We start from the raw sequence: 14,889 nt of genomic DNA on the forward strand, positions 1-14,889 counted from the left end.
CTGAGCGCTGATCTAAATCTAGACCTAAATCAAGACAGAGAGAGAGAGAGAGAGAGAGAGAGGCCAAAGACTTGGAATGTGGCAACCCTGACATGTGCCTGTCAGTTTGGGCAACAGGTCCTCCAAACATGACCACAGTGGTTGGAAAGGTTCATATGGGAGGTATACTAGCCCCACACTTTAAACATCAATGCAATGCCTTCAATTAATAAGCAATCATAGAGTTGGAAGAGACCACAAGGGTCATCAAGTCCAATCCCCAAGTTGCAATACCAAAAGCTGTGAATATGGAATTGTCCCATATTTCCAGAATATGGAAAAAGTGGGAGTCTGGGGTGCTGTGCGGTTTCCGGGCTGTATGGCCGTGTTCTAGCAGCATTCTCTCCTGACGTTTCGCCTGCATCTGTGGCTGGCATCTTCAGAGGATCTGATAGATATTTGTTTTACCATGCTAATGGAATGCTACCTTGCCTTGTTACCTCCACTTCTCACATTATCGTATTTTTAGAGTCGGGGAGCTTGGAGTTGATTTGTAGAGATTCCAGCATCACTGATTCATTTATTCCAACAAGGAAAACAGGACTGATCCAAGCATTTAGCTACACATCTGCCAAGTTGTTGACCTGATGATGCCCGGGGGCTGCTTTTTATTGGTTTAGCAAATTGTTAGGATTGAGAGGTTTATTATACCACTTCTTGTTAAGACATTATTGCTATTTTGCTATTATGTCTGGAAATGTTGTTTACTTTTGATATATTATGATCAATGCTGTTTACTGTTTGATTTGTCTGTTGTTAAGCAGCCCTGAGCCCTTCGGGGGAGGGCGGGGTATAAATCGAATAAATGAAATGAGATGAAGTTTCACCCAGGCTCTTACCCCTGAACCCTGAGTCCCCTGCAGAGCCACTTTGGATGTGGTGCAAAGTGTTGTTACTGGGAAGTAAAATCACTAATCTCTTCACATGCATGTGGAAGTGCCCCAGATGCACAAAAGGAAATCTCTAGATTCCGGTTTCAGTCCATAGAATATGGAAAAAGTGTCTTATAACCCAAGAGACTGGCCACTTCGCTGGTGGAAAGTGTTATCAAATCAAATGTGACTTATGGCAACCCCTGCAGGGCATTCAAGTCAAGAGACTTGCCACCACCTACTTCTGCGTAGCAGCCCTGGACGTCCTTGGTGGTGCCCCCATCCTAGTACTAACCATGGCCAAGCCTGCTTAGCTTTTGGATCTGACTACTTTGTTGTTGACCTCCCATAGGTGTCAAACTCACGGCCGTCCAGATGTTATGGACTACAGTTCCCATCATCCCCTGCCAGCATCATGCTGGCAGGGGATGATGGGAACTGTAGTCCATAACATCTGGCTGGCCGTGAGTTTGACACCTGTGAGTCCTAAACCATCGAAGGCAAAATAAGTTGTCCTGGGGACCCCAAAAGGCTAAGCCTGCCATCCTAAACACTCAAAACTTCATTCAAACAAGCTTGCTGCACAATAAATATATGCATAATCATGATGGACGGGTGCAGCCCATGTGGTGGTTTTTAAATTATGTCTGGGAAATTCTGTTGTCCCTCAGGCTCTGGTCAGAAGATATGTATATGCAGATCTATTGATAGTAATGAGATTCTCTCTAAGATATGTGGACCAATTCCATTACTCCTCTGTGTCCGTGGAATATGTGGCTGCAGGAGAACATCAGCTTCATTCTAAATCTGTGGTGGCGAACCTATGGCACTCCAGAGGTTCATGGACTACGATTCCCATTAGCCCCCACCAGCTGGCAGGGGCTGATGGGAATCGTAGTCCATGAACATCTAGAGTGCCATAGGTTCTCCACCACTGTTCTAGATCATGCTTTAGTGTAATCAAATTGTGGAATTAAATTAGTTACAGTACACCAGTGAATGTGATGGTAGCCACTAGCACAGATGGTATTAAACGGTTCGACAGATCCATATTTGACAAGTCCATCAACAGCTATTTGCCACAAGGGCTATAAAGGCAGAGCTTTTTTCTTTAAAAGTTTTTTAGAAGTGTAGTACTTATATGCGAGGTTCCTCCAATTTCTACCAACTACCACCTCAGGACATGGGAAAACTATGGAAAAAGGAGCCAGTTCCCACTACTGGTAAGTCATACACTTGGTTTGTATTCCCTGCTTTTCTCTATCTTTAAGGAGTCTCAAAGCAGCTTACAACAACCCTCCCTTCATCCTCCCTACAGCAGACACCTTGTGAGGTAAGTGGGGCTGAGAGAACTGTGACTAGCCCAAGGCTCATTCCACACATGCAGAATAATGCACTTTCAAATTGCTTTCAGTGCCCTTTGAAGCTGTGCGGAATAGCAAAATCCACTTGCAAACAGTTGTGAAAGTGGTTTGAAAATGCATTATTTTGCTTGTGCGGAAGGGGCCCAAGTCACCTACCAGGTTTCATGTGGAGGAGTGGCTAAGAGCAGGTGGATTCTAATCTGGAGAACTGGGTTTGATTCCCCACTCCTCCACCTGAGCGGCAGAGTCTTATCTGATGAACCAGATTTGCTTCCTGACTCCTACATTCCTGCTGGGTGACCTTGGCTAGTCTCAGTTCTGTCAATACTCCCTAAGCCCCACCTGCCTCATAAGGTGTCTGTTGTGGAGAGAGGAAGTGAAAGGAGTTTGTAAGCAAGCCCCTTTGAGTCTCCTTATACTAGAGCAGGGGTCCCCAAACTTTTTAAACAGGGGGCCAGTTCACTGACCCTCAGACTGTTGGAGGGCCAGACTAAAAAAAACTATGAACAAATTCCTATGCACAAATGATTGTAAAATGTTTGATTTCACCTTTCAGCCTTTCTGTCATGGTCTATTTTTAGAACAGTGACCAAAGTATGTCAAGTACAGGGTGGGCTCCAAATATTGTTGGGGAGGCTGTGGAATTCCTTCCCCTGTAAAAAAAAAAGCAGAACTTTCCCAATGAAGCATTCCATCTAACCCAGGATTAGGTATCTTCCTGGGTTCTTCCTCCCTAGCAGCCAGCGAGCGATTCGCCAGCCTGGCTGATGCCAATGGGAGTGAGCCGGAACAGAAAGCCTGCGAGCAAAACATGGAGTAGCTGAGAGGGAAGGGCGGAGCAGGAGTTGCCACGTGTAAGGTTTCCAACTCTGGGTCAGAAAATTCATGGAGATTCGGGGGTGCCATCATGTAATTGCAATCAACAGCCGTTGGGGCCGGTTCCTCCTCTCCCTCGAGCCCTCACTGCACATGAATGGAGCCATCGCTGCCATGCCTGGCAGGCCGGATAAATGCCTTCAGGGGGCCACATTTGGCCCCTGGGCCGTAGTTTGGGGACCCCTGTACTAGAGAAAGAGTGGAGGTATAAATCCAAACTCTTCTTCTTTTCTTCCTTAAAAAAATCCTGTATAAGAAAACTGGAATGTCAGTGCGCAAACAGGGCTAGAAGTACTTTCCTGGCAACACTACTTTTTCTATGTGCAGAGAATTATTTTTCCAAGAAGAATCATTCAACCATGGCAGCATCCAACTGCAAGCTGAAGCAATACAATCTAAACAAAGGTTTACATTTCCTGTTTTAAGAAATAGGCCTGAATCCTCACAGAATGTTCCTGACTGATGAAAATACAGTGAATTTTCTTTACATTACTATAGCTCCTGGCAATAAAAAGTTTGATTAGCCTGCTTTCTAAAACACATTCAGCAGTCTAGGAATGCTGCAATACTTGGGGGTGCACACTGCTTCAAAATTAGCCTCACACTTTCAATAAGACATGCATCTTTCAACGCCCAAGGTTTGTCTTTTCGTTACATTAAAAAAAAAACCCACGAGCACAAATCATGCACCATTCCACTCACTTCTGCCTGATGGTCATATGCACGACATATGTGGATTTGTTAAAAACATCTTCATGTAAAACTGTACACTTCAAACCACAGTAAGACCCCAAAGGCAAACGCTTGGCAGAGTTAGGAAGTCATAAAAGATACAAGCTGTCATGGAGCTGTGGATATAACCACAAGAGCAAATTCAAGCATGCATGTCTTACTTCCGTCTCCATACAGAGGGTAAATGTATTAAAGAACTAGCTGTGTACACCCTATAGCTAACCTAAACGCCTAGAAGGGGGAGGAGAAGTGGGAGGAACAGCCTCCTACGTAGAGTACAGACTGCAGGTAGAGATGGAATGGCTTCTTACTGCAGAGGGACAGAACTGCACCTTTTTGAAGCTTTACCCATTCACATTTTACTCCCTGAAGATGAAAGGGGGGGTGGGGAAGGGTCGCTTTCTTCATTCATATATTCTTGATGCATTTATTCACTTCTGGACAAAAACCCTTAGCCGACAGATTCGTCGGAAAAAGAAGTGCAACTTCATGAGAGGAAGGAAACAAATATCTGCTTCCAAATTGATTACTCAAGCATGTCTTGGGAGGTGAAATTATAACTGAGTGAAAGAGGAGATGGTGAAGTCTCCTTTCCGAACCCTCACAGTCCTTCAAGGAAAGGCAAGGCAGGAATGTGTTCAGTTACAAGGAAGGAATACATCACATTCCAAAACAGAAAGGGCGCCTGATCCAAAGGCTACGTAAATAATCCTCTCCGAAAGCGGAGTTCACGCCAAGTACCCCTTACCTGGAGGCAGGGATAAGGTGACCAAAGGCCAATCACATTTACCTTGTCAGTGATGCATTCAACTTCATGGTCTCCCTTAGCTCCTCGCTTCCTCAGCTCTGACATTTCCCTGGTGTAAGGTCAATAAACAGCAGCAGCAGCAGCAAACGCAGGGCGGGAGGAAGTCAGATGAGTGCATTCACAGGGCTCGCCTGCCTTCCTAACAGGGTAACTACAGACTTTAGTCTCCAAAGTTTAGGCCCACTTGCCAAAGCCTGCCGGACCCAGACCAGAGAAAGTGGTACCGCTGGAGAGATCCTATGGATCCCTTTGCAAGCCTTTTTTCATGCCCTTCACGAGGCAGCCCTAGAAAGACCCCTGCAAAACCCTCTCTTCCTTTAAGGAGCCCCCAGAAGAGAAGAGATTTGTTTCTAACTTTAGTGGGTGGGAAAGGGGATCTGCCTGCCTCCCCCCCTTCCCACCCCCCAAAAGCCAGAGTCCCAAACAGATAAGTCCAACTGCTACAGAATCATCTGCATATGAGACCTTTTTTAAAAAAAAAACAACACAACCCTTAGAGCAGACACCTCAAAGCTTTAAAAGAGCTCAAAAGGGGACACCTAAAAATAGTATGTCACCTTACAGGTAAGGGGGTTCTTTTCAGGTAAGGGGTTACCTCTCAGGTAAGACTCCCCTTCTCTTACTTTAAAAGTCAGTCTGCTCAGAGGGAGCCCCTCTGATAAACTGGGACCCCTCTCCCCAAATCGGTCACACACACACATACACACACTCTCCCCGCCCCCGCCCCCCGCAGTGTACCCTCTTCCTCCCGCTACTAAAAGCAGAGCAACCCTCCCTCCTGCCTTGTTCTTCAATTAGGGGGGGCACCCTGGGGTCCCCCGCGTGCGCGCGCTCTCGCCGTCTCCTGCGGGCCAAGGCTCAGCAACGCCTCCAGGTGAGCGCGCGCGCCGCCCCTCGGCTTTGCAACGGGAGGGACGCCACTGCGTTGCTAACGCCACGCGCACGCGCGCCGCCGCTAAAAGGGGGCGGGGGGCGACTCCTCGACAGCAAGGCTCGCGCTCGCTCCCGCCCTCTCTCTCTCTCCCTTGCCCGGCAACCTCTCGCCTCGCGCTCGGCCGCTCCAACCTTCGGGGCGCCCGAGCCACGCCCCCTGGTGTGATGTATTCGGCCCCGCCCCCTCATGCTCTCTCGCTCTCCCTCTCTCCCGGTCTCCCCCCTCCCCTTCGGAAGAGAAACTGGCCACTGCGCTTGCGCAGAAAGATCCCGCCGAAGAAGCGGGATCCTTTGAATGAGTGTGCTTGGTCAAAAGGGCTGGGGACCGCAAGAGCCACGAGACGGAAGTGCCCCATTTTAATCTATAGAGTTTGCATTGCCAGCCTGATATTTTAAAGCTATCTTATTTATTAAACAGATCCAACTATATATGAAGACGTAGCTAGTTTCTTGCAAGCAGCATAGAGCTTCGTGATGATGTTAATCTGTAGGACTTTTTACTACAGTTCCCATATTTTTAGTGATGCCCGGACGGATTTGGTGTGTTTATTTCCTTTTTTCTCTTTTAATAATATTGTATTTTGGGGTTTTATAACTTAATTTTAAACGAAATAACCCTATTTTTTTGAGATCTGTGTGATGCCAATGTTTTGGGGTGAATGGTGCAGTCCAAATGGACCATAGCCCATAGATCCAAATTGCAAGCAAGCAAGCCTTTATTGGCATAGAGAGATCCAAATTGGATTAATCGAGTGACAGAGTTAGCAAAAATGGAAAAAATATATTGACGCAAAAACCCCACACCACCATTTGGGGGACATTGTCTACGTTTCTTCGCATTGCTTTTTGTTTGTTTTGTGCTTTATGGCGATTGCTTCTTGTTTTGCTAATAACTGATCAGAATTAGAAGTTCATGTTATAAGTAAACAAACCTTCGTATCCTTCAAGCTGCTGGAAGATTGTTTTTGAGAGATTATCTTCCGTATTATGGAAGATTATCTTTGACACTCAAAAATCTGTACTTGGTTTTTTAAAGTGTTTAGAAGTATAAATGTAATAACTAAATTTCTTTAAATTGTGATTGAAGGTTATTAATAGGGGAAAATAAGTGGGTTTTCGAAACAGAATTCTGCTTCAAATGTGGAGCTCGGTTTTCCTGTTATCCCTTCAACACCGCAACTTTACCCATCATGGTTTTGATAAATCACCGGTCAACCTTTTGCAGAAGCTGCAGACGACTGAAAAAGTTTAGAAACTCAGAAGTGCATAAGATATATGTACAGTATTGTATAATATCAACATATTTAATCTTTTAATGCCATAAATATACACAGTTTCTGTTTTAAAGTTAAAATGAAAAGAAAAAATTCAGAGGGACATCCCCATTGGCAGTGCAGGGAGCAGGAAAAAGCTCTGAACCTCCACACCACCGAAAAGCCCCATAGGGCTGCATCGCAGTGTTGGGATTCAGCAGGTTCGCACCATTTCTGCAGAACCAGTAGTTAAAATGTGAGTAAATTCAGTGGGATATAATCCATACCTGGTTGACAGGTATGCATGTATTGCAGGTATTTTCCACCCTTTATGTTATTGTGTTATCATAGACATTTGCAGGGTTTATATTCAAAGTCTCATCCTTCTATCTACCCCATGGAGTGTGAATTAGGGACAGAAAGTTGAATACAACCTATCTTGGCTACCCCTCTCCACCCAACGTGGCTTAGTGGTTAAGAGCATCAGTCTCTAATCTGGAGGACTTGGGGCCTTTCCCCACTTACCTTAAGCCCCGCGCTACTCTCCTCAAGTAGCACGGGGTCCCCCGGCACTCCCCACGACTGGGGCGGCGACAGCGCAGCCGCCCTGACGCTGCTGCTGCTGCCGCGCCTCCTCAGCGCACGGCATCCCTGGCGCTCTTGTAAACGGTGCCTTTTGATGACCCCGCGCAGAGCGCGGGATCGTGGGGACGCCCGGGCACGCAGCATAGGGGGGATCATGGAGAGTGGGGAAATGCCCTTGGTTGATTCCCCACTCCCCCACATGAAGCCTGCTGGGTGACCTTGGCCTAGTCACAGTTTCCTCTGAACTCACCCACATCTATCTCACAAGGTATCTATTGTGGAGAGGGAAAGGAAGCCAGTTGTGAGCCATTTTGAAACTCCTTAAAGGTGGAGACAAAGCCCTCCTCTTCTGAGGTACATGTAACATCACAGAGGCCTCTAATATGATGCTGTACACTGCATTGGTCAGACCACACGAAGTACTCTGTGCAGTTCTGGAGGCCTCACTTCAAAAAGGATGTGGATCGAGCAGAGCAGGTAAAGAGAGGAGCGATAAGGAAGACTTGGAGACCAAGGCCTGTGAGGAAAGGCTGAGGGACTTGGGAATGTTTAGTCTGGAGAAGAAAAGATTGAGGAGGGACATGATTGCTCTCTTTAAGCACTTGAAAGGCCACTTAGAGAAGGGCAGGGAGCTGTTCCTGTTGGCAACAGAACAAAGGATTCACAATAATGGGTAGAACAGAGCCCTTCGGGGATGGGGCGGTATACTAAATTTAATTAATAACAACAACAACAATAATTTTCGGGTGGAAAGGTGCCAACCATCTTCAAGCAGTGGCTGGACAAACATTTATCAGTGATGCTCTGGGCTGTTCCTGCATTGAGCAGGAGGTTGGACTAGATGGCCTGTTTGGCCCCTTCCAATTCTATGGCTGATTCCGCATGGGCCAAAAACAGAAGTGAAAACGGTGTGAAAGGGTTTTAAATGGTGTAAAAGGGTTTATACTGTTTTCACACCGCTGTTTTTGGCCCATGCGAAATCAGCCTATGATTCTAAGATCTCTTCTCCTCTCTGCTGGTTCCAGAGACTGAACTTCTTATGTTCTTATGTGACCCCCAACCTTTCATGGACCCATAGGAAGGCCGCTCTCCTTGCTACATCTACAGTATGTCAGCATTACTACGTTTCTTCTACAGCTGTGGCCATTCCTTTATCCCTCCTGCCCTCAAATTTTTCAATGCCAAAGTCGCCTCGAGTTTGCTTTACGGAGTCCCGATTTGGATTCAAGCTATTAACCACTCCTTTAATTCCCTTCAATCCAATTTTTTTCATAAGATAACTGGACTCCCAAATTGTGTGCCCTATGCAGCCCTTTGTCTGGAGTTAGGTCAAAACTCCTTGGAATCAGCCGCTTGGCTGAGGGCTTTTAGATTCTGGCCGCAAATCCATTTTCTCTCAGACTGTAATTCCCTGGTCCACCGTCTGCTCTCTGACACCCATTCCAACCCCTGGTTTTCCATAATTGAAGAAAAAATGGCCTCTATTGGACTGTCAGTGGATTCACTTTGCCCTTTGTCCTATTCAGAAGCCTATAGAAAATTAAAAGGTCAACTATTGGATAGAGAGTTCTCTACCCTAATCCCCGCAGCCAAGAAAACATGCTCCCCTCTGTATTTTTCTCTCCCATTTGAACAGGGACACTCTCCCATTTGAACAGGGACACTTGGCATGAACAGCATGGCTGTTCACTGCTGAGAGAGCAGTATGTGCTAATAACTTCTCTGTGACAAGATCTATTTTTCCTACATGCAGTCAAACCTCTCTAACTGTACAAACGCCTGTGAAGGTGAACAGAAGAAACTAATCAGTGTGTATCATAATAAAGGCCAAATAGAATATTTGCTTTGAAAATCATTCGGAATATGACAGGCAGAAGGTTCTGGGTAAGTAAACTTTTTGTGTCAATAGATTCCCCGGTGGTGTTCACTGTGTACTTCTAATGACTCATAACTCTCCTCCAGGCAATAAAGGACCTTTGATTTTATAGGAGCAATTAGATCATTTGAACACGCTAGGAACTTGTTTTGCACTCAGGCAAAAAAGGGTTGTTAACTTTTTGTACGCTACCGACCTATTTCTTTTTAATTTTTAAATAGGAGAAACGCTGCTGTCAAACCGACATATACTTACATGCATGAGTGCCTGTTGAATTGCGATCTGGGAGAGCCCCACTCTGCCTTGGAAGCTTGCTGGGTTACCTTGGGCTAATCACGAACACTTGAGACTAACCTACTACAGCATGGTGTAGTAGTGGTTAAAAGCAGGTGGATTCTAATCTGGAGAACCAGGTTTAATTCCCTACTCCTCCACCTGAGTGGCAGAGGCTTATCCAGTGAACTAGATGTGTTGGCGCACGTCGACGTTCCTACTGGGTGAACTTGGGCTAGTCACAGAGCTCTCAGAGCTCTCTCGGCCCCACTGACCTCACACAGTGTCTGTTGTGGGGAGAGGAAGGGGAACGAATTTGTAAGCCAATTTGAGTCTCCTTACAGGAGAGAAAGGTGGGGTATAAATCCAAACTCCTCCTCTTCCTCCTCTTCTTCACAGAGAATTAAATTGAATAGAGCTGAACAGCCCTGAGTTTGCTGGCTTACTCAGATTACATATGCTTCAGATTTAACAGGGATAGGTCAGGGATTATTGAAAATCAGTTCCTTGGTGTAGTTGTTAAGAGCAGCAGACTCTTGCCTGGTGAACTGGATTTGTTTCTCTGCTGGGTGACCTTGGAGTAGTCACAGTTCTCTCAGAACTCTCTCAGCCCCACCTACCTCACAAGGTGTCTGCTGTGGGGAGAGGGAGGGAAAGGAGTTTGTAAGCCGCCTTAAGTCTCCTTACAGGAGAGAAAGGTGGGGTATACATCCAAACTCCTCCTCCTCCTCTTCTTCACAGAGGATTAAACTGAATAGAGCTGAACGGTGTAAGCTGTTTTGGATCTCCATGGGGGAGACAGGTGGGTTATAAATGAAATAAACAAACAAAGCTGAAAATTGAGGAGGCAGATAAAAGCATGTTTGGTTAGTGAGCAAGGAGGAAGTCTATCCTCTGCACATGTGGGTTCTGTGGGGCTAAATAGAAACAGAACTTGCAAGCCAATGTAAGTTAATATTTTTTAAGTCAAATCCCTCCAGTATACAGAACAATATAACAAGATCTGTATAACTAAGCACATCTGTAAGAGATAACAGAAACCTGTGTTGAGCAAAGTCCACGTTTTCTGGTCCATTAAGGGCCAGAGTCTTTCAGTGCAGTCCTTATGAAACAAGGGACAGGGTGAATATCAGAAAAACCAGGTGTCAGCTTAGAAAAATACAGCCCTACAATAACAATATGATTTCAATAGTTAAGGTTGCCAACTCCAGGTTGGGAAATTCCTGGAGGTTTGGAAGCAGAGCCTGGGTAAGGTGGGACAAAGAAGGGAGGGGCCTCAATAGGGTATAACGCCAAACAGTTCATTCCACAAAACAGATATTTGATCCAAGGAAACCGATCTTTGTACTCTGAATTCCAGGAAATCTCCAGTCTGCACCTAGAAATTGTCAACCTAAATAGTCCCAGTAATACTAAATTTACTCCTTCTATCCTTTCCCAAGTAACATTTCACATATATATACATTTCAAAGAGATAAGAGCATAGAATTGTACACAGCTCCCCAGCAAACAGGGTCTCCCTTTGCTGCTAGCCCCAATTCCCAGGGTCCACCCCATTGGCCTAACCCACAGGAGACTAACCTACTACAGCATGGTGTAGTGGTTAAAAGCAGGTGGATTCTAATCTGGAGAACCAGGTTTGATTCCCTACTCCTCCACCTGAGTGGCAGAGGCTTATCTAGTTAACTAGATGTGTTGGCGCACGTCTACATTCCTACTGGGTGAACTTGGGCTAGTCACAGAGCTCTCAGAGCTCTCTCAGCTCCACTGACCTCACACAGTGAGGCATGATGCTGGCAGGGGATGATGGGAACTGTAGTCCATAACATCTGGCGGCCCGTGAGTTTGACACCTATGGCCGTCCTAACCAATTAGTTCATGGGGATTCCAAAATCAAGAAAAGGGGAGAGGATATGGGGGCTGCCAGGAGAAGATGGGAAGAATGTGGGATGTAGGATGTAGAGGAAGACGAAGTGACTTCTGCAAGTCCTTGCAAGTGCCCTGCTTGTTTATTTATCAATGTGCAAGTTGTTAGTAATGGGCAGCTTGTAGACATCCAGACAGGGAGTTCAGGTCATGCGCAGAAGGCATCAAGGCTAACAGCTGGAAGAGTCTAAATGGGGCTCACAGAAGAGTGTATTTACGAGTCTCCCTGGCAGCTAGTTTCTCTAACTTCCATGAAGATAGTTGCGGAGGGTAGCCATATTGGTCAGCAGCACTTGAGAGACCAGTGAGATTTTTGGACTATGACTCATACCTCAAAAATCTCTATGGCTTTCTGTGTGTTTAAAGTGCCACTGAGGCACATTTGACCTATGGTGACCCTGTAGGGCAGTGGTGGTAAACCTTTGGCACTCCAGATGTTATGGACTACAATTCCCATCAGCCCCTGCCAGCATGGCCAATGCTGGCAGGGGCTGATGGGAATTGTAGTGCATAACATCTGGAGTGCCAAAGGTTCGCCACCACGGCTGTAGGATTTTCAAGGCAAGAGGCTAACAGAAGGGGTTTGTCGTTGCCTTCTGCATAGCAACCCTGGTATTCCTTGGTGGTTTCCCATCCAAATGCTAACCAGGACGAGTCCTGCTTAGCTTCTAGCACAGGGATCTGCAACCTGCGGCTCCGGAGCCGCATGCGGCTCTTTCAGCCTTATACTGCGGCTCCACGTGGCCTGGAGGTCGGAGGTTAGCATGGGCATGTCCCTCCAGCCCTCCAGAGCAGCGCTGGAAGGAAAGGTGAGTGGAGGGGCCGAACCGGAGGTGGCTCCGTGTGGAGTTGCCTCTCTGGCTCGGTAGATCTTGGGGGCCGTGGAAAACGGGTCCAAATGGCTCTTTGGGTGGTAAAGGTTGCTGACCTGTCAAGATGGCACTAGCCTAGACCATCCAGGTCAGGACCTCAAATCTAGATGTTTATCTCCATGTATGTGGTTCATCTTGCTAAACCTTAGCAAGACAAAGTAACTTCTATATAGATTAGCTATCACATCTCCTCTTGAACAGCTCGACTAGATTAACCCTACAGCAAACCTGGGAAAATATCCCTCTCCACAATTTCTCTGCCACTGATACCTTCTAAAGTTACTTTCAGTCCCTTCGGCGCTCACCTTGCCTTAGCTAAATAAAGCTGTCGGTCAAGTGACGGTTAGAGGAATAATTGAGCAACGCACTCCAGTGACTCTTGCTACTGCATTCCTGCCTCTATTGTGCTTTGTGTGGAGTGACAAATGCCGCCACCAGGATTGGATGAGGTGTTAATGGCTCCACTACTGAGAAGATGCAAATAGGTTGCAGGGAAGCGTTGCTAGACTTTGGGCAAACGTGATGTAAAGAAGAGATGTGAAAATAGCTTGGGCGCTTCACTGTAATATCTCTACACTCACAAGCCAAACAAGTCGTGTCTGATCGGGACTGCCCCACATTAATTTTTGCCTTGGGGATTTCCTCTAGTTTTTTGTTTGTTTTTGTCGTCAAGTCACAGCTGACTTAGGGCAACCCTGAACATTTTTAAGGTGATATGTTTTGGAGGTGAGTTTCCATTGCCTGGTTCCGTGTCACAACCTCAGTATTCCTTGGGGGTCTCCCATCCATATACTTGCCAGAGTCAGGGCTTAGAGCATGTGACTGGCCCAAGGTCATCCAGCAAGCTTCTATGACGGACGTGGGGGTGTGACCAGTGGTGGGATTTGAATCCCGGAACGGCAGGCTCAGAACAAGAAAGCAGGAAGTCGTTGTATATAAGACAGCAAGGCATGTATTGAACTAAGGTAGGCTGACCAAACGTCCCGCTTTTGGCGGGACAGTCCCGCCTTTAAACAATTTGTCCCTCAGGTTCTTCAAATTGTCCCGATTTTTGGGAGGCTGCCGCACTGCCTTCTGGGGCGCAAGGCAGTGCGGCAGCCACCCGCGCGCGTGGCCGCAGGAGCACAGCCTTTGTGGGCTTGCCGTTTCCCGCCCTGTGACAGGGCGGCAAACAGCAAGCCCCAGAAGCACAGTCGCGGCTCCTGCAACTCTTGCGCATCTTGTGAAGCCGCCTACCCGTCCCGGTTCACAAACTAAGGCTCATTCCACACATGCTCTTTAAAGCTGTGCGGAATGGCAAAATCCACTTGCAAACAGTTGTGAAAGTGGTTTGAAAACGCATTATTTTGCATGTGCGGAAGGGGCCTAAGTTTATCAGAAATTTATCCGAATGTATACAATATATCAAAACAACTATAAAAAACAACCTCGCAGGGTTGTTGTAACTACAGTATATGACAAATCTAATATAAGTGAGAGTGTATCATTCTAGGTAGTATCAATATCATCACGATGTAGAAAAAGTTATGCATTTCACAATACTCCAGCCACAAAGTGCTGCAACATTTAAAGAAACAAGTTCATCAATGAATGTGCGTCCGGTTCAAATAAGTTCATAAAAGTACACCAGTTGGGATGCCCAAAAATCACAATCCCACCACTGGGTGTGACCCTGGCTTTCCTAGTCAGACACCTTAGCCGCTGCACCACACTGGCTCTATTGAATAAATAGCTATTTGACTGCAAACTGTGAGTGGTAGCCCTAATGTCTGAGGACTTTGCTTTTTTTAAATGCTAGCAATTGTTCTAAACTGCAGTGCAAATGTTTAGCACATGCTGTCCCACTGTCTGCCCAATTTCCCCCTGATTTTTTCCTCCCTAACAAAGGAGGGGGTTTTTTTGTTTGGTTGGTCATCTGTCTGAATCCTGCTGGGGACGGAAAGCCATGTGTCTTGGCTTTCAAGTGCTCCAACCATTTGGCTTTGCTTCACTCCAAAGTCAAGTGTGCAAAACTGGATTGCAGCTAACGGCCCTTTCCGCACATGCAGAATAATGCACTTTCAATCTACTTTCAATGCAATTTTAAGCTGGATTTTACTGTGCGGAATAGCAAAATCCACTTTCAATACAATTGCCAAAGTGGATTGAATGTGCATTATTCTGCATGTGCGGAAGGAGCCAATGTATGCATTCGTACACTGCTGAATGCTGCTATCTGGGCACCGGCAGAAGGGGCATGTATGCTCAAAAAGAAGAGTTTGGATGTATACCCCACTTTTCTCTTCTGTAAGGAGACTTAAGGCGGCTTACAAACTCCTTTCCCTCCCTCTCCCCACAGCAGACACCTTGTGAGGTAGGTGGGGCTAAGAGAGTTCTGAGAGAACTGTGACCACTCCAAGGTCACCCAGCAAAGAAACAAATCCAGTTCACTAGGCAAGAGTCTGCTGCTCTTAACAACTACACCAAGGAACTGATTTTCA

At 46.3% G+C, this 14,889-nt stretch overlaps 1 protein-coding gene across 3 annotated transcripts in view; it reads right to left on the reverse strand.

Moving 5' to 3' along the window:
• The window catches only part of CDS1 (CDP-diacylglycerol synthase 1), a 28,261-nt gene extending 22,500 nt beyond the window's left edge, over positions 1-5,761 (reverse strand). For all 3 annotated transcript variants that reach the window (XM_048509861.1, XM_048509860.1, XM_048509859.1), the window contains exon 1: positions 4,674-5,761. In XM_048509861.1, coding sequence (XP_048365818.1) covers positions 4,674-4,736 — 63 coding nt within the window. In that variant the 5' untranslated portion in view covers positions 4,737-5,761. The remainder of the gene's footprint in view (positions 1-4,673) is intronic.
• Positions 5,762-14,889: the final 9,128 nt, after the last annotated feature.

Source organism: Sphaerodactylus townsendi, linkage group LG10, assembly GCF_021028975.2.
Source record: "Sphaerodactylus townsendi isolate TG3544 linkage group LG10, MPM_Stown_v2.3, whole genome shotgun sequence".
In the NCBI taxonomy this organism is placed as follows: Eukaryota; Metazoa; Chordata; class Lepidosauria; order Squamata; family Sphaerodactylidae; genus Sphaerodactylus; species Sphaerodactylus townsendi.